At 40.5% G+C, this 25,217-nt stretch overlaps 2 protein-coding genes across 5 annotated transcripts in view; both read left to right on the top strand.

The window, feature by feature from the left end:
* LOC128491453 (A-kinase anchor protein 13-like) overlaps window positions 1-21,787 on the top strand; it is a gene marked incomplete at its 3' end in the record, with an annotated part of 63,251 nt that extends 41,464 nt beyond the window's left edge. Inside the window, exons 5-8 of the mRNA XM_053463774.1 lie at window positions 6,575-6,868; window positions 12,775-12,958; window positions 19,380-19,566; window positions 20,846-21,787. Coding sequence (XP_053319749.1) covers window positions 6,575-6,868; window positions 12,775-12,958; window positions 19,380-19,566; window positions 20,846-21,787 — 1,607 coding nt within the window. The remainder of the gene's footprint in view (window positions 1-6,574; window positions 6,869-12,774; window positions 12,959-19,379; window positions 19,567-20,845) is intronic.
* Window positions 21,788-21,800: 13 nt separating this feature from the next.
* Window positions 21,801-25,217, top strand: part of AKAP13 (A-kinase anchoring protein 13) — a 58,058-nt gene continuing 54,641 nt past the window's right edge. For all 4 annotated transcript variants that reach the window (XM_053465430.1, XM_053465432.1, XM_053465431.1 and 1 more), the window contains exon 1: window positions 21,801-23,501. In XM_053465430.1, coding sequence (XP_053321405.1) covers window positions 21,878-23,501 — 1,624 coding nt within the window. In that variant the 5' untranslated portion in view covers window positions 21,801-21,877. The remainder of the gene's footprint in view (window positions 23,502-25,217) is intronic.

The raw sequence follows: 25,217 nt of genomic DNA, 5'->3' as shown, positions 1-25,217 counted from the left end.
ATGTTTGAGATTTGAGAAGAAAGCCTAAATTAAAATCGATTGTTCTATGCCAGACCACTGAAATAGTATCAAGATTACTTAAAAACTCTCTGAAGAATATTTATTATTAAAACCTGGTAGCATTTTCTTGCCCCCCCCTTCCTAAACTGCCATTTAAAAGTTATCTTTGTACTATCACATGATGAACATGTATAACAGCAAAGTCCTTTATGTTGGGTAGCAGGTGTTTTATGTGTAGCTAAGATAAGCAGTCATCTGTATTTCACCTGTTGGTAGCCCGAGACTGATAGGATTTATAGTCCCTCAGATGATATTCTTTAGCCACTATCTGTTTTATCAAGCAGGAGCACACAAAGATGGGGCATCTATAGGACCCCCAGGGCCCTCGTGACTTTTGTGTAGTTACAGAATATGAAGGCATTGTATAAATCAATAAAAGTATTTAGATCTGTTAATTTTAATGTTGCATTTTTTCTTTTTAATACAATATTGTGTTGTTCTCTGTGTACTCAGTGAAGGTTAAAGGTGCGTCTAAAACTTGGGTGAAGATCGTCTATGCATTAGATTTGGAGAGAGATTTGGTGCAACTGACATAACTTGCGACCAAAATGTCAGACTGCGTATTTCTCCGTGATTTCTATCTGGATTTGCAGACATCTGCTGTTGTGAAGCACATTACACACACAGCCCATACTTGCTAAATCAACAGCAAGGGTGTCTGGTTGTCCTCGTACGTTTAAATGCTCTCATATTTAGTTTTTTTTTATCCTTGCATTAAGCTTTTAAAGTTTGAAAAAGTTTCACTACTTTTAATAAATGAATGATATATTGGTTTGAATGGTGCTTTTAAATAATTTTAACACTTTTAAAACAGTCACAAAATGTTTAGGATTTGATGCTTTGATTTGACTGGTCTATCAATTTTTCATGCAAGTCTAGAAGTCACTAATAAATGAGTTTGTGTATAAATTACGAGACAGGTGGACAAATCTGGGAGCCCACTTGATATTTTTCCATTATGGGGTTAATCACTAAAGATTGTAAGGGTCGAATCATTTGCAGAGTTCTCAGTTATGGTATCTATTCAATATTTACCAATTAAAATAAGCAATATTTATGTATTATAACTCATCTTTTGTGTGTAATATGTGAGTAGCCATCTTATTGTCCTCATGATCTGTATACTTATTGCTGCCTGTTAAATCGCCTATTGTTAGGTTGTTGTTTGGTTCAAGCAGCCTTTGTCAGGACAGGATAAGGAAAAGGGAGATCGGTTTAGGACAGGAAGTTGATGAGATAATGCCAGCTGTGCCACATGCAGCCACTGATCATGGTTTCTATGAGGTTACTTACAAAATATATACAAATAGGTTCCAAAATATTCCTAAACCAAGCATGCTGATTAACAAAAAGCACAAGCCTTTCACAAAGTCACGGCGCCCTTGTGCTGGCCGGAAACAATCGGTATAAAAAGGTTCCAATGGGGTCTGTTCAGACTCTTCCCCTGCAGGATGGTCACAGGTACCCCTGTAAATATAGAAAATTAAAAAAAAAAAAATGTAATAAATTACAAAAATAATACACTCCAGTGATTTTCACCGTGATAAAGGGAACCATCCAGTTCCAAAAAAATGTTAAAAAAAACAAATTACAGCTAAACACAAACACCGCAGAAATGTTAAAATAAGCATTGTCACAAAGGGTGCAACATTTTAAAAACAATACGGTCACGAGCGGTTTAAAATGAAAATAATCTAGTTATGCCAAAAGATATGATGGCGACCATTCTCATGTAAAACATCTAATGTGCACTCAAAGTAGGCTTGAGATTAGAATTTTAGGGAAATAAAAGGATCCAAGTCCAATATCCGCACAGTCGTCCCATGCTTGTTCTTCAGTGTGGAATAAAATGCCTGAAAGTGTTTATTATTGTAAATCAGATGCCAAATACAATTCCAAAATAATGCTCCAGCGGGGACAAGGGTAAGTTACAACTACAAACAAACCAATCCTGTTCCCGGGATCAAAAAATACCCTTATTATAACCCCACCCTAAAACATAACTTTTATTAATATGTTTATTAAAAGGTATAACCAAAAAAAGATTTTTTAAAAACACCAGTGTCACCAGTCCTACTATGAAAGGTATACGTCACTGTAACATAAGCTGTGCAACACTAATATTAGGTCATACATACTGTTGATGGCTGCATTCCTAACAGAAATAATTCAATTATGACCAGTGACAGAGGCTTATTAAAAACTCAGACAAGTAGCCCCCTGACATGTTTCGCTCCTCAGAGCTTCATCAGAGGTCTGGGCTTATTTCTGTTGGTTAGGACTGCAGCCATCAACAGTATGTATGACCTAATATTAGTGTTGCACAGCTTATGTTACAGTGACGTATACCTTTCATGGTAGGACTGGTGACACTGGTGTTTTTAAAAATCTTTTTTTTTGGTTATACCTTTTTAATAAACATATTAATAGGGTGGGGTTATAATAAGGGTATTTTTTGATCCCAGGAACGGGATTGGTTTGTTTGTAGTCAGATGCCAAATGTCCCATTTTAATCCCTGCCAAAGAGTTACTGGGAAAGTGTACCTGGATGTATATGTGTATGTTTATAAGATCAGGATGTATGCCTGTGAATACATGTTGATGTTAGCTACATGTGTAGGCTTTGAATGCCTGTATTAAGTGGACACATTCATATACATTTGTTTAACCTGTAAAAAACAAACAAAAAACCCAACTTACTTTAGAGAGAAGCTGCAGTATAACACCCTCTCTGTAGTCCGATGTGTAGCGCCACTGAAGCAGCCAATCAGTTGCAGGAAAATCAATGAGAGCCTTTTCTGTGGATGTACACCGGGTTCTCATAAGATGGTCCCAACCCTTTGCCAAGCTAGTCCTGGAGCCGACTGGCAACTAGTATATCATACATCAGGAGATATGTTCAGCTGAACACATTTTATGCTGGGCAAAAAGCTGGGGTCTGGAAAGGGAAAACTGTCTATGGAGGATCCGGCTGAATCGTCCCATGCTTTTACAATTGGGGGAAACATTGGACCCTTATGTGAATTAAAGTGCATATGATGGCTGGAGTGTCTCTTTAAATCAAGAGGCACTGACTCTTGTCCCTGATTAACTAAAGCCGCCTCATATGAGTCAAGTATAGGTTAAGTGTGAGAACCCGGAGCTCCTAAAATTGTCACTATTACATATTTGAAACCTTTTTTGACTGTATCCGGCTCCCAAATATGTCTGCTTCCAGAGATGTACAACCGTTTGTCAGCCCCAGGCTTAAACATATGAAGCCATTTGCGTGGCATCCGAGGACCTGTGACTTTTCCAAACTCTGTTTCAAAAATGCTTGTAATGTTATTTGGAGAGTGTATGAACTAGAAGCCCCTCTGTGTATAGATGTGCTGGCCGTCATTTCAGTGTATAATCCTGGGAGCATGTGTGGCTCTGTCAGCCCTACGAAGAGGAGTGCGGCAATAGGGGGACAAGGTCACGGCTGGACAACCCACTGTTAGAGAGTTAAAGAGAGAGTTACGATCATCTGGATATCAGCCTGAACACTGATTGAACAGCCAAGTAATCTCCGACTAGAGAAACTTATTTTACGGTGCGCTCCTGCCATGTGATAACACATGTGACAACTCCGGGGACAATGCTACCGTTGCACGTTTCCCTCATGTAATACTTGTGTTGCTAGGTGGCTGCCCCTTCTTTTTTTTTTTTTAAATCAAAAATTGTATTGTATGCAAGTGTGTATTTATACCAATATATCCGTTTGGGGAATGAGCTGTTCCTTTAACATGGAAGTGATTTCCATCAGCGCTGGTCTAATTGGATTAGGGATTAAGTTCTATTTAGACATAATGACGTTGCATACTCTTGTCTACCTGTGAAAGCACTCGGGGCGCCTCTGTGTTTTTTCCAACACGGCTCTTGAGATTTCTTTCATATTTTCTATTTACTAACGTTTGTCTCTTTCGCAAAGTAAAAACATGAACATAATATCGAAATGACATCATTCTGGTTTGTGGATTTAATGGGCTAATAGGTACCCACGTATACCTGGCTGCTGGTTGCACGTATTTAAACAAAAAATAAAAAGCTATAAGCATTGTAATGTGTATAATGTATATTGCATGAGAGGCTTAGTCTAAATGTCAAGTAAAAGCTAACACATTGAGTGCCTTCTTATACAGCTTTATTATATGTTTATTCCGCCCATGTGTTGCATCTCCTGCTAAGAAATAATGAATCCCAAGTCCGTCTCTTCTGTTGACTCCACAGTAGCGTTAATGCTGTTTTTTCTATGGATTTTTATGTAACAAGAGTATTGAATTGGGATGTAACTGCATGCACGAAGTATAAGCCGTGTATAAATAACATACTTTACCAGTGTTGCATTTTAATTTGTATTTGAGATTTTTGGGTCTCTGTGGCCCGCTCCCTAGTCCATGCAGGACGTTGTGCTAAAGGGTGCGGAGTGTAAATCCTGCCCGGCTCGTTCCTAGACTTTCTTTGGGCCTGGCTCGCTCTGTCCCTAAGACTTTCAGCACAGTAAGCTCTTAATGTCTGCAAGATTAAAGGAGTTCTTCTCTTGATCCTTGTGTTTGACATCCTGCTAATGCGGTCCGTGAGTCCTCTACACAATCTTTTTTTTATGTTCAGCAATCATTCTCGGCTCTCTTTGTTCCGCAGCATTGTTTTCCATTGTGCAAAACACACATGTAAAGAAGGTCAGGCTAGCAGAGCAAAACATTGCTAAATAGGAAGCAAACACCCTTTCAGCACCACACTGCCCCTCCGTCCAAGATGAACCATTACGGCCAGCGATAAATGAGTTTTAAAATGACATTTTAATGCCTTAAATCACCAGTCCGTTTAGTCACTGACTCAGTGCCTTTGTGCAGCATTTTCTTTCCTGGCATTGTTTGAGCCGTAGTGTTTAATATTGTTCAACACCCACCCTTCCTGGGCACATAAGTTGAATGACTTTGTAGAGTCAATGACCAGCGGGGCAGCAGATGTACTTTGCGTGGTCACATCGCATTCGGCCGGTATGCTCGGGGTACTGCTGTAGTGGACCTGTTGATCACGAAGTGCCAGAAACTGAAAACTGCAATGAGCTGCAGGGTAAGTCGAAGGAGCCGAGCGTCTCCTGCTTCCTAGCTGTGAAAATGTCCTGTGGGCAGAGAATGGTGGCAATTATTATGCTCTGATTTTATGGAAGGATTTTGTATAGTGAGGGACCTTAATTGCTGTGAAGCTCCATACCCGGTCTCTTAGTAGCAGATGGCTAGTGTGTGGTTTATGCCGAAATTCCGCTAAAAGCAGCGTTATGGGCCCCATAAACTTCCACAAGCCTTGCCACGGACACTGGAGTCCAGGTACAGGCACTCTGCCTAGCCCTGATTGTGAGTAAACCTGTGTCAGTGTGCAATGGCACACAATGTATCGGCATTGCCCTGTAAATACTGGAACTAAGCGGCATTACTTATAATAGGAAATATATGTGCATGGTGTACACATGGAAAAGTTTGCCGAACTCCGCGAAGGTTTAATGTTTTTGATTGGAAGTGATTGTCAGGGGCTTGAGGTTTATATGACGGTTTTGTGCTATGGAGCACTCAGCATTTCATTTTAAACATTGACATAACATTAAAAATGTGTAAGTAATGTTAAATATACAGCTCGGCATTTTAAAGAATTGATATCTGATCATTTAATAAGGGGACATTAACACATTAATGTAACCGGTCACCAGCCTTTTTGTTAGACAAAACTGCAACTTTCTCTTTACGGTAGTCTTTGTCGTATTGTTCTGTATACAAAGAAACCAGACAGTCCCACTTGGAAGGCTCTTATTTCATCCTGACAGCCTCATCATTAGTTCCTGGTGTTAATTGAGCACAATGTAGTAGTTTTTGTGTATGTGTATTAACCCTTCATTATGGGTTATTCTCCCCATTATCCTCTGTGTGTTATAGTTCCTTGTGTTTTGGTTTACTGCTTTGCTTTACCACTGCTGCAAAAATACACTGCAGTGTACAGCACTTGCAAGTAATGCAGGAAAGCGCGTCTGTTCTTCTGTTTATTGTCTTAAGAAAGCTCCATAATGTAGGTAGTGCAAGTTACAGTTGGGGTTGATTGTCTCCAAACAGTAATCGTGAGAGTTGTCATTCCAGAACCACTATGTAGTTCCCCAAAGCTCACTGTTCATGTTTGCGGAGTATGTGGTTTTGTGCTCGCCGTTTGCTTGCGTTGAGAATATGTAGGCTTATATCTGCATTTCCCCAGCAGCTAGTTTGTCGTAGCAGGGACTCTGAACAGACGCCCTCTGTGCCCCCTATGAAAGGGTACATGCCATTTTCATTTAGCATCCTGCTCCCCATGAACTCCTTGCAGCGGTACTGTATATGTCTACAGGTACAAAAAGCTGAACAATTATCACTTTGCTGTAATGTATTTGTTTAGAATTACAATAGAGATTCAATTGTGTTTTAACAAAATGATTTGGTTTCCATTATAGAGTATGTTTTGTCTTTCTCAGGTCACGACTGCTGTGAACGAGTCAAGGTATCACTTTGTGCTTCCAGGAAAGGGTTTTCTGTGGTGGTGGCGGAGGACAATTTTGACTTTGTGCAAGACGAGGCATACGATTCGGCTCAGTTTTTAGCTGCCAATGCAGACAACCAACAGGCGCTAATATTTGCCAGGTTTTTGGACAGATCGAGACCATCACCTGGGGATGTGACTGTTCTAGATGAGAAGATCACACTCGCCTTTCGACATCTGCACTTGCCCAGTGATTGGAATGTCCTTGGAGGAAATCCAAGAATAAAAGGTACAGTTGAATTGATCCTTCTGCATTACATCTATCTCATGTCGTCATCGTCATCAAACAGAGTAAAAGCACGGTGAAAGCAATGGTTTAACACACATTAACACCAAACACAGCTCTGGCAACCTCTGGAAGGTGATAGATTGTAGAAGTATAAATCTTGAGATCCGCTAATAATTATATAAGATACACACACAATGCAAAGTATGGCTCATCAGGAAATACATTTTTACATAATGGAGTTTGATATGGAAGGGAGTTCTGGTGCAGTGGTCTGCTGATTGGGCCATACCATTTACGACATTTTGCAGCTGGGACCCTTTTTACACGTCTGCGGCACGATCTGTAGAGGCACTTCCCTTCCAGGAAGCGCGTTCTCTGTATGTGTTTCTTAATTGAGGGTTCTTATCTGCGCTCACTTCTGAGTGTCTGGTATAAATTAGTTTACGAGCTTATAGGTGCTGTTCCGCTTAGGCAAAACAGTAGGTTTGATCAAATAAAAACGCAAAGCTTTTTTTTTATGGCAGCAACCTACCGATACCTGCTTTTGTGTCACACGGCAAAAGTTCACAGGAAAATTCATGACTAAGGCAACCTTTTACGTGGTTAAATTATTTCTGGGTAGGTTTGGGAATTCAACAGAACTAGGGATTATGTTTTTAATGCTGCATTTTGTTACAAAAGTGTTCAATTCAATAGAGCGGGTGAAAGAATGCATTAAATGTGTTCATTCTCCAGACAGCTTAGGCTAATTGCTGTTTCTAGACTCACAAGGACAGGGAAGGAGATGGAATTGCTTTATGTTCTATATATGTCTGTGCTTCGGAGGAAGATATTTAAAGACCATGGAGTCTCTGCTGAGGGAAATCATTCATTATCTGGAGAATGATTCCGGTATCTCGTACTAAACCCATATCCAGTGGGTGGTATCTGTCACCAGATGCACTGAACACATTTGTCAGTTTACACCAGTTCAGCTGTCTAAACAGCCTCAGCTCCCATCTCCAAGCTCCTTGAACTTCACATCTGTGAGACTGCTGAACATCGCAGCAATAACAGTCCGCCAAGGACACTTTAAACAAACAACGCAACAGACTCTGTATTCTGTGCTCTGTTTGCTTTTGCACGGTGGCTTATGCAAATAGACAGAGCATTAGATTGTTTTCTCTATGTGCAGATTTTTGTCATTTTTATCCTCTCATTTTGTTAAAAAAGATAAGACCGCATCTTCATCAATGCGAGACTGTTAACTGCCTTTCTTAATTGTTTGAAAATAGAAAGTTAAATACGTTTTTAAGACGAGTTGACAAATTTTCCAAAAAATGTAGGAATCATTTTTTCTTTCCTAGATACTAACATACTTAAACACACTAACACACAGTTATACACACACTGATATACTAACATATTTACACGCACAATAAGATGCTTAGTGTACTTGCAAACACACAAAGCGACATACTTGCATACATACTAACAAACACTGTTTTTGTACCTCTGCCTGTGTTGGTTCGGTGGGCCTTCGTTACAGAAAGTACAGTGCTCCCTTGCAATTTTTTTTGCCATTGCAACTTGGGGTTTGTTGAGCCCTGGTTTAACCCCTTCGAGACAAAGGCTGATTTTACTTTTTGTACCCTTTGTGACAATGGCCTTTTTAACATTTCTGCGCTGCTTGTGTTTAGCTGTAATTTTCTTCTTTCCCGTTTACTGAACCCACACACATTAGATATTGTTTTTTTCAGGACAAGAAGGGCTTTCTTTAGATGACATTGTTTTGATTGTATCATATTATTTACTATTAAAAAAATTATAAAATATGGTGAAAAATTTTGAAAAAAATGACTGTTTCTAACTTTTAGTTGAAAAATCTTTTACTCATCTATAAAAGGTAATGAAAAAACCTGCTAAATAGATTCTACTATTTGTCCTGAGTTTAGAAATACCCAATGTTTTTATGTTTTTTTGCTTTTTTCTACCCATTATGGGGCAATAAGTACAGGTAGTGTTTTGCTATTTCAAAGCCATTTTTTCCAAATCAGGTAATTCTTCCCCCCATGTGCCATTTTGGGTATCTTTGAACCCGGCCAATGCAATTTACCCCATCAAGTCATATATTTTTGAAAACTAGACAGCCCAGGGTATTCCAAATGCTAGTATTTTAACTCTTTCCATGCACCATATCTACCACCAGTCTTTGTCAAACTTTATGGTAGTCATTTTTTTGCATTTGTTTTGTCATACACATTTTACTTCAGGTATGAATTAAAATGTTCTCGTTTATGTCACTATCACAAAACACCCCAATATGTGTTCAGCAACATCTCCTGAGCGCAGCGATACCCCACATGAATGATTTTGCCTGGCTGTTTGGGGGCAAAAGGGCCACATTTGGGGCATGCGCATTTTTCAATGTTGAACTTTGGCATTTGGGGATCCACTGCCCATGCCCTATTTGGTACATCTTTGAGCCGGGCCATTTCAGTGTGCCCAATAAACCCATATATTTTTGAAAACTAGACACCCCAGGGTATTTCAAATGCTAGTATTTTAACTCTTTCCATGCACCATATCTACCACCAGTCTTTGTCAAACTTTGTGGTAGTCATTTTTTTGCATTTGGTTTTCCACACACATTTTAATTCAGGTATGAATTAAAATGTTCTCGTATATGTCACTATCACAAAACACCCCAATATGTGTTCAGCAACATCTCCTGAGTACAGCGATACCTCACATGAATGATTTTGCCTGGCTGTTTGGGGGCAAAAGGGCCACATTTGGGGCATGCGCTTTTTTCAATGTTGAACTTTGGCATTTGGGGATCCACTGCCCATGCCCTATTTGGTACATCTTTGAGCCGGGCCATTTCAGTGTGCCCAACAAAACCATATATTTTTCAAAACTAGACACCACAGTGTATTTTAAATGCTGGTATTTTAACTCTTTGCATGCACACATTTTACCACCAGCATTTTTTCAAAGTTTGCAGTAATATTTTTGTGTGTGTATTTTTCCCACACACACCTACTTTATGTATGAATTTACAGCTCCTGGTATATGCCGCTGTCACACGACACCCCATAATGTGTTCAGCAACATCTCCTGAGTGCAGTGATACCCCACATGCATGGGTGTGTCATTTTTTGGGGGAACTAAAAGGCCACATTTGGTACGTGTGCATTTTTCTAATTGGAAATTAGATGTGTGGCCATCCTTCCCCCCGTGTTAATTGGGACGTTGTTGAACCTGGCCCATTCAATTTACCCCATCAAATCATACATTTTTTAAAAGTAGACACCCCACGGGCATTTAATATGCCAGTATTTTAACTCTTTCCATGCGAGAATTGTTTTAAGCTAATATGCTAATTTTAGGACTTGCTCACAAAAATATATTTTTTATATATATATATTTTTTTTATTTTTTTTTAAAAAAATTTTAACATTTTTTTTCAACTTGGAGGTTCCCCTGATAGTGACATCAGTGGGAAATGATTTTTACATTTTACTGTTTTTTTACTATTTTTTTCTAATTATTATTAATTTTATTTTATTTTTTAATTTATTTTTACTAATCACACTGTGATTAGAAAGCTGGGCTCCATTGACTTGCATGGTGAATGCAGTACCTGTATTCAACCTGCAAGTGGAGCCAAAGTTCTCTAGATGGTCTGGACCATCTAGCGAACTTTTAAAAATTATGGTTCCTGTTACAGGACGGCGGCCATCTTCCTTGATGGCGAAGATTGCAGGTAGCTGCGGCTGTGACCGCTCTCCGGAGCGGTCACAGCCCATCAAAAGGTTAGTGTTTGGTGTCGCTGGATGCCTCCTGATCGAGGCATTCCAGCGACACCATTTAAGTTTAGGAGGCGATCGTTGATCGCCTCCTAAACGCTTTTAAAACGGGCGTCCGCCGCCATACAAAGTATGGCGGATGTTGACGCCCCGTGGAGGGGCCAGAGATGGCCCCTTCGTGCCGATCGCGGCGTTGCTAAATGCCTCGAGGTCGAGGCATTCAGCAACGCTTTTTGGGTGCAGAAAGCGATAGTAGATCGCTTTCTGCATCCGTTTAAAGACGTGCCGGTCCTGGCACGTCAATTGTCGTAAAGCACATGCTTTTCCGTGCCGTGCCAGGACCGGCAATTGTCATTAAGGGGTTAAGGTATGCCTGCTTTCGCACTGGTAAAGCACATAATTGAATGGCACTGTAAAAGTATTGATATTCTTAAAACTGGCATTGTGCAGGTTGACCACTCTCCACCTTTAGCTTTGCCATAGGGTCAAAAAAATGGAGAAGACTGTTAGTAACATACACTCGCTGAGGGACACAAAATAAATTCAACTTATTAATTGATGACACATTAATGGTTCTTACCTAGTTGTAATATTGGAAGTGTCAATAGTTACGCCATTTTCCATATAGAACCTATACCTTCATAATTTCCTCCTATGTAACAATGTCCAATAAAAACCAAGCCACACCAACCAAAATAAATCTGAAAAAAGTTGCACCGGAGCAGTGGCCGAACTCATTTTATTTAGAAAATAAATGAATAAAAGGTAGGATTTATATGTGATTTTGTATACATAATCTAAATACGTATAGAGTATTGGAGTGTGGATGTATACCCATAAATAGACTATTGATATGTTTGTTGGATGAGCGTGAGAATGTTTTGATTACTTATGGAGGATTAAGGTCCATTACACGTGAAACCAGTGTCCAGATTAAGGAACTGGTGGAGGTGTGAAACACACTATAATGATTATGACTGTTGTGTATACTTGTTGCTCAAAGACCTGGTTAAATCCCTGTTCTGCGCTGAACTCTTCAGAATAATTAACTGATGCCAACAAGTGGGCCAACATTTAACCAGTGGGTGGCAAAATATTCTAGGCCGCTTTCTGTATCCTTTTACAATGCATTTAATGTGCAATTCCATGTAGAGCCCCCATGATCTCTGGAGTGAGTGGGACTTTTGGTAAAATCCAGAGGATGACTGGGTCGTTTGTGTTCAATCCCCTTTGGATCGGGTTGGAGAATGTTGCCAAGCGTGCTTTAGCTTCTTAATTAGCGGTCACATCCAGAGAGAATGTTACCAGCCGTCTTTGTGGATAACAATGTTATAGTAAATACTTAATGATTGTATACTCCCCGCAGTATAATGCAAGGTTTGTTGGGACTTTCCATAGTTGCAAAGCAGCTGTTTGAAAACCACCCGTGATCTAGAGTAATATGAGTCGGGCTGAATGATTGGTTTATTGTTCTTTATTAATATTGTAGTTAAGGTACTGGCGCTGGTAGAATAACATAAAGCTGAGGTGTAACAGCAATGCTATGAATGTGGAATGTGGCCTTATGACTCATAGTAACCAGCCAGCTGCTAAACCGAGAACAGTGCTGGCTGCCGTTCAAAATACACAGGTGAGCAGACTCCTCGACGAAACCCGAGTCCGAACCCTCAAACCGACTCGCGTCTCTCGCTGCCGTCCGCTTCTCCCCTGGGACTTTTTTGCCGTATGGGATCCCTTGTTAGTAATCATAGTCACAAGGTATGTTCTGATCTATGCATCTACTTTTCAGTAGGTATTGCTACAAAAGTTTTAAACTTATTCAGAGTAAACTTGACCCTCAAAGTGGTTCAGTATACTCTTCCAATCTAGACTTAATGTATGTTGTTTTTTTTCTGTGTGCGATGGACAAATGGGGTTTATTCACTTAAGCGGCAGTTTTGATTTTGACTTGGCTGACCTTAACACCAAGAGTCTTGGATATCTCCTCTATTGTTCCCATAGACCTACATGCAGTTGTCATTTCCTACTTGCATATACGGTGCATATAAATGTGAGTTTAAGACCTCCACCTTAGTGCTGGTTGTAATTTTCTCACCCTGCTTCTCGTTTTTTTAGATGTCCAGCTGCAGGAGACGTTGATGCACTTTGCAGCAAGACTGGGCTTGTGTCGACTGTCAAAGTTCCTTTTGGAGCAGCCAGGAGGAAGACGAGCTTTAGCTGTACCTAACAACGAAGGTGCTACACCCTTAAGCCTGGCTCTGGAGAGAGGCTTCCTCAAATTGCATCATCTGTTGACAGTGTAAGGAACTGCTTTTACGCTGCTCTCTGCCCATAATAAAATATGTACTTTAAATACCTAATCTACTGCCGTTCTGCAGATCCATTACTGTAGATGAGGTTAAATAAAACCTGAAAAGAATAATTAAGAGACGCATAGCTGCACTGTCCAGTGTTTGAACTCTGGTTATCCCTCCATTTTCAGCCATTGGGACATTCCGAGTCCTATTGGCTGAGGAAGCGTCACTACTCAGCCAATGGAAACTCCAGGTTAAAGGGTCCATCTAGAAACCCCCCGCATCAGTATGGATCTGTGAATTCCTGAACCCTGCTGTCATAGGAAAACCAGTGTACCGTTTCCAAATGAAAACTCTGTGAAAGGAGCTATCAAGAAAATAATGAAATTGTTCTTTCAAGGCATTTATAACACTTGCTAGCCTTATTGCTTTGATCCGTCACCATTTCTGGCTTAACCTTTATACAGAGCACTTCAGCCAGACTTCATCAGCGTGGATTTCTGTATAACCAAGGGCAGCTTCGGTCTCGTGTGGCCTGTAAAAGTATATTACATATTTTAATTTCAGTGCGGGTCATAAATGTGCTATACAGCCATTAGTTGGCCAAAGAATATTGGCCTTTAAGGTTCACAATGAAGCAGCTTTCCAAACATGCAGCGATAAAGCCCTCATTAATCAGCAGGGGCTCTGTAAAGAACCCAAAGCAGCCCTTTTAATGTATGTTTTTTATTGCTAACCTGTAGTATTATTAATAGGAGAGAAACATTCAATCGTATGTTTTTGCAGCATCGTATAACCGCAGAAATTGCCTGCGGATCTAGGGGAATGGAGCCCATGCATTAACTCTTTCATTGTGTTCAGCGCGCCTCTGACTTATGCATTAGATTCAGTTGTGACTGGGAAGGTTTTCATTTCTCATTTTAAGCTTATGTTCTTTTTTCTGCTCTTGTTATGATTTCATTTGTTTCTACAATAAGTTCTACAAGTCATTTGTAAAGTTAAAAAACAAATAACCCCTTCGACCATTTTCAGTGTCACAGGATTGATCTTCAAACCCCCCCCCCCCCGGTGCTGATGTTTCTTAGTATTCCCGTAACTCTAGGCACAGGTGATGGTGCCCTTATAGAATGCCATTTTCCTGGTTTCATGCGGGGTGATATAAGAATGTATCAAATTTAACCCACGGCCAAAGGCAGAGGGAAAGACAGATGGACCAGGGAGGGCACGCCAGAGAATAGGGGCAGACCTTGAGAAGTTTTGCACGCCCGCATGAGATCCAGAAGTCAGAGGAGAGGACAGAAGGAGATCATCGGATGATGAGACAGACTGAATGTGGGGAGTGAACGAGAGGTCAGAGTCAAGGGTGACACTAAGGCAGCGGGCATGAGGGGACGAGGAGATGACGGCTCCATTAACATTGAGGGATTGCATTAGAGGGGGGGGATAAGTACTTGGGATTTTGCTGACATGTTGTCCACATTCTGCTAGTTTTAATAAATCAAAGTTTTGTGCTTTTTGTGAACAAATGAACGCAGGTTTCCATTTAAGTGGGCTTAATTTTATACATGTAACAGAACATAAAGTCCCCCCCACCTGCTGCAGACTATTTTAGCAGGACGCGTATTGCCATTTGGAGCCAGGTAGTCTGTCTCCACCTCGCTCCTCAGTCTGCCGGCTATCATTATTCTAAATGAAATACATCGTATATTTACTCTCGAGCATTTTCCCCTTTTCATGCGTCTTATCACCGAAAGTTCAATGGTTGCCACAAAATAAATACCATGAGATTAGACTAAATATTTCTGCAGTTTCCTTAATAGCCCTTGATTATGTACCCTTCTTTATGCCACAGAAGCAGGATACTATATATAAAGCCACATGGATTATCGTATATCATGAAGCAGTTAATCCCCTAGATATACCCAATATTTTCCCTGTAATTTCCTTGTATGGCAGTAGATTTTAGTACATTTTCACATTCTCAACGTATCTTGTATTTTATCACCTGGAGCTGCCTTTCTATACCTTGAAGCCCTTCTCCTTCTATTAAAGGGTTAAACAGATGGATACATTGCTTCTGAGAATAACAAGAGTTACAACCAGGCCCGCACTGGCACACAGGGCAAATGCCAACATCCCTCCATACTCCTCTGGAAAAGCAGATGGAGGGCTCCGGTGGTGGCCCCCGTCTGGATGTGCCCAGCCGCACGCTATACAAGCAGAAAAACATAACTTTGATATCCAACGGTCGGCTTACCCCATTAGATGGCTGCCGGCCTTAAAGTGCCGGGGTCGCCTTGTTACCCCAGTAATGCTTTGGTTACCACATTAGTGTGTGAATAACAATATATGCCGTACCAGCAGCACTGTAGCTATTAATTATTGTGTCTGTTTAGAATACTAAGAGGCTTAATGATGCAAAGAAATATGAGGTCATTAAGCGTCTGCAAGGTTTTATTTTGCAAGCAAGTAGCCCCGTCCCCTCCCTTGCGGGTCACGCAGGAAATCTGAAGTTCAGCTCCTGCTGATTCGCTACCGTTGGCTTCACGGCTCGGCGTAAGATTTTATCTTTAGATTTGGTAGTCGGAAGGGAAGTTAATGCGCAAAGTGCAGAAGCTTCACCGGAGGTTTGTTACGGAAATAAATTCATCTTTATTTACTTTGGGACCGTAAAAAGAAAAAGGCAGACATTTATCTTTATAATTCATATTCTATTGCATAGGTCAGGGGCGTCCAACGTGCGGCCCTCCAGCTGCTGCAGGACTACATCTCCCATACTCCTCAGCCAGCCCCTTAGCCGAAAGAGCATTATGGGAGATGTAGTCCTGAAGCAGCTGGAGGGCCACAGGTTGGACGCCCCTGGCATAGGTGTTAGAACCAAGGATCACACCGTAGGATGCTCAGTGGACGCTGTTATTTTGTGGCAAGGCATATGGCATAAGGTTGGTGATACGCACAAGGTAGGGTCTGGGTTAAATGCCTGTGTGATATCTGAGCTCGGTGTGTAAATCCATTAGGTGTTGTGTTACACGGTACACCTGCAGTACTGGGAAGCAATCAACCCGCCAACAAAAGGGTATCACGGGGCAAAGAAAGGTAAAGAGAAGCGTATTATGCCAACGATTTAACGTGTAGTGAATGTTATTTTTAACGGACACTCTTGTGTTTATTATGGCATAATTTGCATGTGCCTGATGTCATACACACCATGGCGTAGTGAACAACATGATGTAATAAGACATATCTATATTGTTGTTGCCTTTTAAGACTTTTCTACTGGAACCTTCCAAGCCTACTGCTGAGTGCTAGCTCTGGCATTGCCACTACTCTTGTTGGCATTTCAAGTCTCAATTTGTTGGCTTAGATGTAATGTGAGTCTTTCTTCACTAGGAGAGAGGTAGATAAGTGGAATTGCCTCCCAGCAGAAGTGGTAAAGACTAATACTGTGAGGCTATTTAAATGTGTTGGATAGACAAATGGCTCCTGAAGATAAGACCAAGGACTTAAGGTCTGAAGAAAAAATGGGCAGACTAGATGGTCCAAACAGCTCTTAGCTGTCATTGGATTCTGTTACTATGTCACTCTCTAATCTCTATGTATAAACATCATCAAGAGTATGTGTAATAATAGAATTATATAAGGATAATTTTACTCGGACATCTAAAAATGATTGCTTGACTGTGAAGTCCTCTCTATCTTTCCCAGAATCCTCTCTATCATCCCTGTCCATGTGTGCAACCATCATAAAAAATGAGCTTTCTTAACCCACGCATGCTTCCACGGGATCAGGAACGTGGTTCTTCTCAGCAACCTAACTTTTTTGTGTTGTCACCTGTATATATTTCAGCTGCATACCTGAAACATTTTACTGGGTAACTGTACACCAAACATCACTGCCTCCGGCCTGATTTTTAATTCTTTAAATAAATTGGTGTATAAAGTCCTAAACACCCCCTTTTGTTGAACCTGGCACCTTAGCATATGCATCTGGCTTCCAACGGGCCACCAAGGGGGTAAGCGTGTGGTGATGCATTGAGCTGGTACTTATAACTGGCCCTCGTTCCCACTGTCTCAGGGGGCATCTGGAAGTTAAGTAAACAGAGCAGGGTTTCTCATGGAAGCCATGCTTATCTGAGGGTGGGAGCTGGACATTGATATGTTTTGACAGGAGTGTGGGTCTATGGGACACAGGGAAGCGCACATGGTGATCTGCCTCACCTACCCTGGCAAACCTTTAGAATTGAAAATTGGGAAATAATAATTATTACAGTCTCTTTGTTTAAAAAAAAAGAAAAAAAACCCAAACACTTTTTAGGGAAAAATATCTTTGAATTTGGGAAAACCCCCTAAATGATTTAAAATATCTTTAAATATTTCTTGATCGCTGATTAAAATGTTTTCTCTTCTGATCATGAAAGGACCATTGATCTTTGGTGATGTAGATGATGTCACGTGCCTAATAGTTTATCCCAAGCCCTGCAGTTGTTGTTGTCGGCGTTTCCATGGCTCGGCGGTTTGGTTTAGGCGACGGGAGGGAAGGGTGAATAGTTGCTAAGGGAGGGACTCGTGTTGCTTTTTCCAAATACTGATTTAAGTGCCGTGCGTTTTCAGCTTGTAACAGTATGATTAAACTTTACAGAAATAGCAACGTGACCTCACAGCAGACAGTGACGAGGAAGTGTTATCCCAAATAGCTGCCATTCATCCACGTGTGCTTTTCATTATTCTCATTAGGGAGACGGCAAATATAGTGTTTGTTCTGAGCACTTTAATGATGATTATGTAACTTAATTAATGGTGATCTGGGTGTTGGGTAATTGCCACATCAGTTTTCATAGGCCACGTAAAACACAGTGTGTAATCCATATATCACATTTTTATGATTTCAGTTAACCTTTACTGTCCCATAATAAAATTCACAAGTATGACTTTCATTTCCGGGATTTTGTGGTAGTGTCTCTGGTTTGTCAGCATCATTTCCAGTTTGATCTTTGGGTGCCGAAGCCACCTTGCAGGATAAAAAGAGACTCTGTGAGAAGCTGTTGAAAGGAGTCTTATCCCCATGGCAACCAGTTGGTATGATCCATTAAGCAGGAACATGAACATTTTTTCCTGGAACATGAAAATTAAACTTATTTAACACACGCCGTGCTGGGAGGTACATTTGTTAAAAAAGCCAACACAGTAGTCTTTTAATCAACTGAGAAATACACATACCATACAAACAGGACAGACATAAATGTGCAGTTACTACATTGTTATAGGACTACATTTCCCATAATGTCTTTTCAAATAGATTCCAGAGAGAACCCCATCTACAGCTGAAGAAGGGATATTCTTTTATGCTATTATCCACAAATATCCAGTTCAATGGGGTGAATAGCAGTTATGGTTCAAGCTTCTGCATGCGCAGCCGGGTTCCTTAGTGATTGCACACCTTTATGCAAGGCTTTCTTTTTATATATAACCCCTATAGACACAGTTTCAACGTCTGTACCCTAGCAACATAATGCAAAGTTTAATGGAAATGGGATTCCTCGATTTCCCCCTTCATCAACACTATAATCTATTGAGTGGTGGAGGTTGAGTGCCTTTTTTTTTTTTTTTTTTTTTGATAAGTAAAAAAAAAAAAAACAAAAAAAAAATGTAACAAACACTATTGAGCTTAAAAATCCTTGCAAAATAATTTACATGAATTATAATAATTTTGCAGCAATGCGTATGGTGCATTTGTTAGTATGCTTTCATTTTGCATGGCCTGTAAATAAGCTGGTTGTGTTTTGTATAAAAGCAGAGCAAGGTGTGTTTATTGATCACGTATTCTTATTTTAAATAGCGTGGCTTTGGCAAAATGCTGTTATGGCTTAAAAAGGAAGTCCCTTAAGCATGAAATCCAGCCCTATATGTAGTAATGTAGATCAGAAATTGCAAAAGCCTGGCATTATCTCCTTTTGTTCCAATAAATGTTGTTTATCGACCGATCTGGAGGCTGCCTCTGGTGTCAGTCTTGTGATATTTTGGGTGACTTTCTCTGCACAATCTCCACACTGAGCTGATTCTTTATGGCTCTAGGCTGTTTAGTCTCTCCCTTCATAGACTTTCATTAATTGGCAAGAGGCCATTCCATCATTTAACCACAGGCAGGGTGATAAGGAGTCGGGGTATTTGTCTAGTACATTGAGCTAAAATAATAGAGCTAGAACACATGCAAATGGCTAAAAATGGTATATAATGTCAAAACTATTTCAAAAAGCACATCTTAGAAAGTTATTTTTTAAACACTTTCCATGTGTCCTCCTAAGTCCGTCGGTATACCTGACGGTGCTTATAAATTACCCGAACTCGGCACAAAAGATTACTTTTTTTTTCTCCTAGCAAAGTCTGAATTCTGTAAACTAACTTTTCTGCAATGCCTCGTCTCTTTAGGGAGGAAGCTGGACAGCAGGACTTCGAGTGTGAAGCCTCTCATGTTGAGCGTGTCGGAGACTCTTGTGTGAAGCACCACTGTGGATTAAATGTTTACGCTCTGAGCAAAAAATCCCAGGACGAAACCAACATGGAAAACCGCATCGAAGAACTGAACAGCTACATTCATAGCCATTCTAACTGTCCGGTAAGAGAATAAGGTCATGAGTCGCTATGAGCTCATTCACCGATATCTTTGTGGGACTTTCAGCTTAATGGACTGGCAATATGGAATAGCTATATCATTTTACATTTTGTGTTTTTTAAATCTTTATTCCTCAATTGCCTTTGCATCATTAACCTCATTAGAAACTTTAGACTACAGCCCGTAGACAGAACGGGTGGTATTCTTAGCAAATGTGTGTTTTTTTTTCATATCAAAATTACATTTTTGGCCTAATTAACATGCGCTAGCACCATGATTGTTTTCTAATACCAGGACACATTGATAGATGCTGGGCTTCTTTTTTCAGATCCCACTTGCCAGCAGCATTCCCAACTTTATATTATTATTAGTACCAAGATACTAGAAATCAAAATAAAGAACCAGAAGCGTTTGAATAGAAGGAAACTTATTTTACTTTTCATAAAATTCTAAATGCAAAAACAATCCCACAAAGTGAGTTTTAAGCAGTGTAATAGCTTGTATATTCGTGTTTGCAGTGGGTGGCAGTATGTATTATTTCCTTTTCCTTGTAAAAGTGATCCGAGCCTTTACTCACTCCGTGTCAGGTTAAATAGAGTGGAGTGTCACACATTCAAAGCCTATTAACTCATAGCTGAGAAATACTTGTTTAATAAAGTTAAATTAACTACATCCTAAAGTTGGGTCTGCTTCCCACACTGAAACGACTGAAAAGAGCTGTTTGTTCCCGAACAAGTGGCACTTTTGTTTACTTGTGAACTTTCAAAGAGAACAGCATCTTCAGTGTCCAGAATTCTTAAAAAATGATATTGGAATATTTTCTAAAACATTTTGTTGTGGGAATTTGTATGCAGTTTGAATGTTTTAATTATCTGGAATAATTTCTTACTAATATAATAATTAATTAATTTAAAGATGTTTCCCATCTGCCGATTTGGCAATTCCTAGCCCTTCTAGGTTGTATATAACTTTTTTTTTTTAAATGACATTTTATTTTAAATTGGCTGTATGTAAGGGAATGGCTGCAATTTCTCAGTTTTATTTTGCTGCAGTTTTATTGTGAACATGCAGACTTGGTAGCCCAGTATTGCAGGCTTTCCTAATCTAAGCCTTTCCACTTGTTGTAAAATAACTCTTATAATTTTGGGGCTGTTGTATCTGAGAAATAGATGGGAACTAGTGCTGTTATCTGGGCAACAGTTCTACTGTACTGGCAGTGATTCACTTTTGTCCTCTTGTTAAAGTGCATTGAATTAATAACCTTCTTTTCTGTGGGTTTTAGGGCAACCGTGTAAGAGCAGAACAGGAGACGGCTTTGGAACAAACCACTGATTTATGCCACTTCCATGATGGCCTACAGAACTGTCCTGTTGATAAGACACTCAGTCCAGGAAAAACCGTACTCAGTGATGCTAAAAATACGGACAGCCCAGACCTGCCCTTGGCAGATGCGGAAAAAAGTAAAAAAGAAGAGAGCTTTGTTGAATTGGACAATACTATGGAAACTGTGGGTGAGGAAGTTGCAGTGTTTTCCTTTGAAAGTAAAAATAAAGATATAGAAGCTAAAGAGGAAGAGGTGGGGTCTGCGCCTATTGTGGAGTCAGAAAATGTATCGGCAACCAGCGACTATATACAGAGCTTGTCCAGCGATCTACACACTGTTGAAAGCCTTCTGTCGGGTCAGAATCGAAATGAGGAAACTGGAATGACATCACCTGGAATTGTTTTGGACCAAGAAGGCCTGTGTGAGAGAGATAGCACTAGTCAGGAAATGATAACCACTGAAGAGACAGCGTCTGTAAATGCATCGGCTAAGGAAGCTAGAAACCAAGCCAGCGATCTTACAAACAACTCAAGTGCAAATATGGGACAGGCTGTGTCTGGCTACTGTACCAGCGCTGAAGAGGCACAGAGTTATACAGAGAGTAGCGACCAGGAAACCAGCGAGACTGAACCACTTCTGAACCTACCTACTTGTTCACTAAATAATTCTGTAGATATCACTGATGTGAGCTCTGACCAGGAGATGAGTGTTCATGCACTGCAACAATGTCACACATTGGACCCGGAGCAAAGAGATCCCACGACAGAGAATGGACTAGTCGGCCTTGATACACCTAACGGGATAGAAGGTAACAATGAAAAGCCACTAGACAACTGTTTGGATATTTTAAATAAAAGTATTATTCTCATCAATGAACCTGAACTTCCTGATGTAATCATGGTTAAAAATGGATTGCATTTTCCTCAAGAAAGTACTTCCACGCCAACCCCAGTTTTGGAACCTTCAGTCGTGGAGGCCTCAAATACATGCATGGCTTCAATAACAGGGCAAACCGATGAGAAAACAAATATTTTTCAAAATCAGTTAGATACTTTGGACCTGCCTGAGAGTGATCAACAACAGAATATTTTAGAAACGGAAATAGATAAAGTTCTTAAACCTATGGATTCTCACAACCTGGATATTAAAGCTGAGACTCCTCTTTCAGAATTTGGAGAAAGCATTAAAAGCGCAGAACTTTCAGGTAGAAGTTTATCAGAAAAAGCACAAAGCCAGGAAGCAGATCTCTGTCACAACAAACTTCTTGAAGAAAGTTCTTCCCTAACGTTCCAGAGTCCCGATACTTGCCTACTGACAGAATGCAAGGACGAAAACATAAACTCAGCTGCTGATGAACCAAACCAATCTCTTACTAATCCTAGTATCGAGTCTTTTGTAGCAGATTTACTGCAGGGGATTATAACAGAGCTGGAAATGACTACATCACCTGTTCTTACAGAGAAGGAGCAAATGTTAACTTGTGTTGAAAATGTCAAGCTTCCACCTGCTGGGCAGGCTGCCCCACTGCATAGTGAATTGAGTGTGTGTGCTGAAGGAGTGTTAAGTAGAGACATGGACACTCCCTCGCTGTTTAATAATAATGACTGTCTGCAAAACCAGGAAGTCGTTACCGAGCATTCAGTATACAAACATGCAAGCACTGAAATGCAGGAGGCTGCTGTGACTACAACCTGTCAGGCAAACATTGACCAGGAGCAACTTATTGACTGTGAACAAGATCAAAAGAATGGGGTGCTTTATATGATCTACAGTGAACCGGATACCCAAAGAGCTCAAGATGACCTTTTCAGTTTGCCTCTTTTTAGTCAAAGTGAAGTAACTGGGTCTGATAAGGTGGAACAGAAGCCGCAGACTAAAGAAGGTTGTACCGGTTCTTCTGAAGAAGGTGAGCTGAAGCCACTAAACGGTAATAATCTCCAAACAAATGAGTCCAAGAGGGCATTAGAGGAATGTTCAGCGGAAAGCATGGTTGAGAACGAAGCGGAAATGGCGCAGGCAATTCCACCAAATGACCTCTCAGCTCTAGAGCCACCATGTCTTCTTACTTGCGAAAAGGAGGAGCCAGAAGAGGTTGTCAAGGATTCTGTAGTGGAGGATGACACAGACGAGGAGGATCCTGAAATCTTGAAGCTCTCCCGAGCATCACTTCATCCAATAGCAGAGGAATCTTTACAGAACGGAGACTCCAGTTCTGATACCGCATCAACATGCAGTGACAGTGAAGTCTCCTCTGACTCTATTAATTCAGAGAAGACAGCAGAGTCGGATGAAGAGGAGCCGGACGCCATCAAGCAAAAAGTGGATTCAGTGGAGCAGCTTTCACATAATGAAGAGGTTTCTACAGTGAGCTTACTCAAAGGTCCTAGTAGTACACCTGGTGTGGAGGATGGATTGGTTACTGATCCTGGATTATTAGTTAGCGAGTCTCCCCAGTCTGTTTTGCAGTCTGATACGCTGCAGGATAAATGTAATGATGTACAGGACCCTAGTGACCCTACTTGTTCACTTAAGGAGGAAGATTCTGGACTGGATTTATCTGTGAACATGGAAGAGATTGCCTGCCCCAGTGTATCTGACACAGACATGGCCTCAGGTAAGAACACTCTTCCTTCTGTTTCTTTTAGAGCAAACTAGAGGATGTGGAGCAGATCAGTCATTTACAGGCACGGATATCATATAGAAATGTAAGTCTGATTATAACTAACCAAGGTAGCCTTAGTATAGCCCACTACAATAGAATATTGTAATGTAAGGATTATAAGCGATGGAATAATGCCATCACACCATTAGTGCTGCATTCATGTCCACTAGCGCAAACATTGTGTCCGGCCGGTCTGTAAGCAGCAGTTCTGATTTAAATGATCTTTGTGGAAACGGCCGGGCTTGTTCTTAGTGGGTCTGGTTTACTAAATAATCGTCATACATTGTTTTTCATGAAAAGCTGTTTCTCTTTAAATCTTGAGTAGTGATCTGATGAGTAGTTGGTGGGATGACATTTCAGCTGTATAGGAGTGGCTGCAAGCTGACACTGGGGAGAGATAATTGCCGCTAAGTCCTGCTATGCCTCTGGCTTGGCTGGTCAGACCGCTGTGATTAATTGTACACCTGCTATCGGATATGTGTGTTTTAATGCCTCATACATTCAACAGGGACAACGTGCATGACAGATGCAAACAAAGATAACTATACTTATCTCTGCTTGTCTCTTATATCCATTTACGATATTAGCCGATTCACCCAAATTTCCCTTACAGTCCCTACTTTGAATTTGCTGCGGTTTACTAAACTTGTGGTTACGCTCTACTCTTCTGTGCTTGCTCTGGTGTTAAGAGCTGCATGCTGATTTATATTCGTTGGAGACATGGTCTTATGTGATTGATGATTATTGTGGTATCCACATGGGCTTCACTTTGTTCTAAATGTGCTGGGAATGGAAGGATGAAGAAAACTTTAACCCTTTAGCTGCTAATGATCAAAAAAATAAAGGAAAAATGTTGATCCTTTTGCGTCAGATTTCTCCTTAGACCTACTCTGTATCTGTATTATTCTTTATAACTCTCTGCAGTAACCTGTCCTCTTGCATTATATATGTGACAGTGCCCCCCTCTCGCTGTAGTGAATTCCATACCTTCACTGCACTTATTGTAAAGAAGCCTTTTCTCTGGACAGTTTGAACTTTCCTTCCCTGAAAACCCAAAGGGAATGATTGAGTGCAGCTGCATGTTGTGATCATACTACAGTTTGATGCCTATAGATGCGTCTAGCAGACCTCAGTTCTTTATGTAAATAGTTGGAGCGCTGATTTTATATGCTTTTTAAAACTCTCCGCGTCTGTTTTAAATATAAATGCTCACACGCAAAGGATTAAACGTCAAGAACAAAAGTGAATCAGTCCAGATGGTTGTGTGGCAGGATCAAAACATGCCTGTGCCGTAAGCCCCTGAAATGACTGCGAGTAGCCGGCTACTATCCTGCCTTTTTTATTATGTAAAGGATGGCCCTAGAATCGGAACATTTCTGCTTAAGCCCACAAAGAAATACATACATTTGTCAGATCTCTGTGATTGGGGGGGGGGTCCGTTAAGTGATGCCGACGTTCCTCTCAGTGGCTGTTTTGCTCGGGTATATTGCACGGGACCAGCCTGTATATTATGAAGAATTACCTTTTACTTCCTTTGCATAATTTCTGTCCCTGTAAATGGTGATATTAGTATTCTTTATACACAGGCTGCTAATTTCATGCCCTTGAGACTGAACATTATATATATATATATATAATGTATAAATACAACCTGCCGTCGGCACAAGA

This window comes from Spea bombifrons, chromosome 4 (genome assembly GCF_027358695.1).
Source record: "Spea bombifrons isolate aSpeBom1 chromosome 4, aSpeBom1.2.pri, whole genome shotgun sequence".
NCBI classification, from domain to species: domain Eukaryota; kingdom Metazoa; phylum Chordata; class Amphibia; order Anura; family Pelobatidae; genus Spea; species Spea bombifrons.
This window is presented reverse-complemented; position numbering and strand designations above follow the sequence as displayed.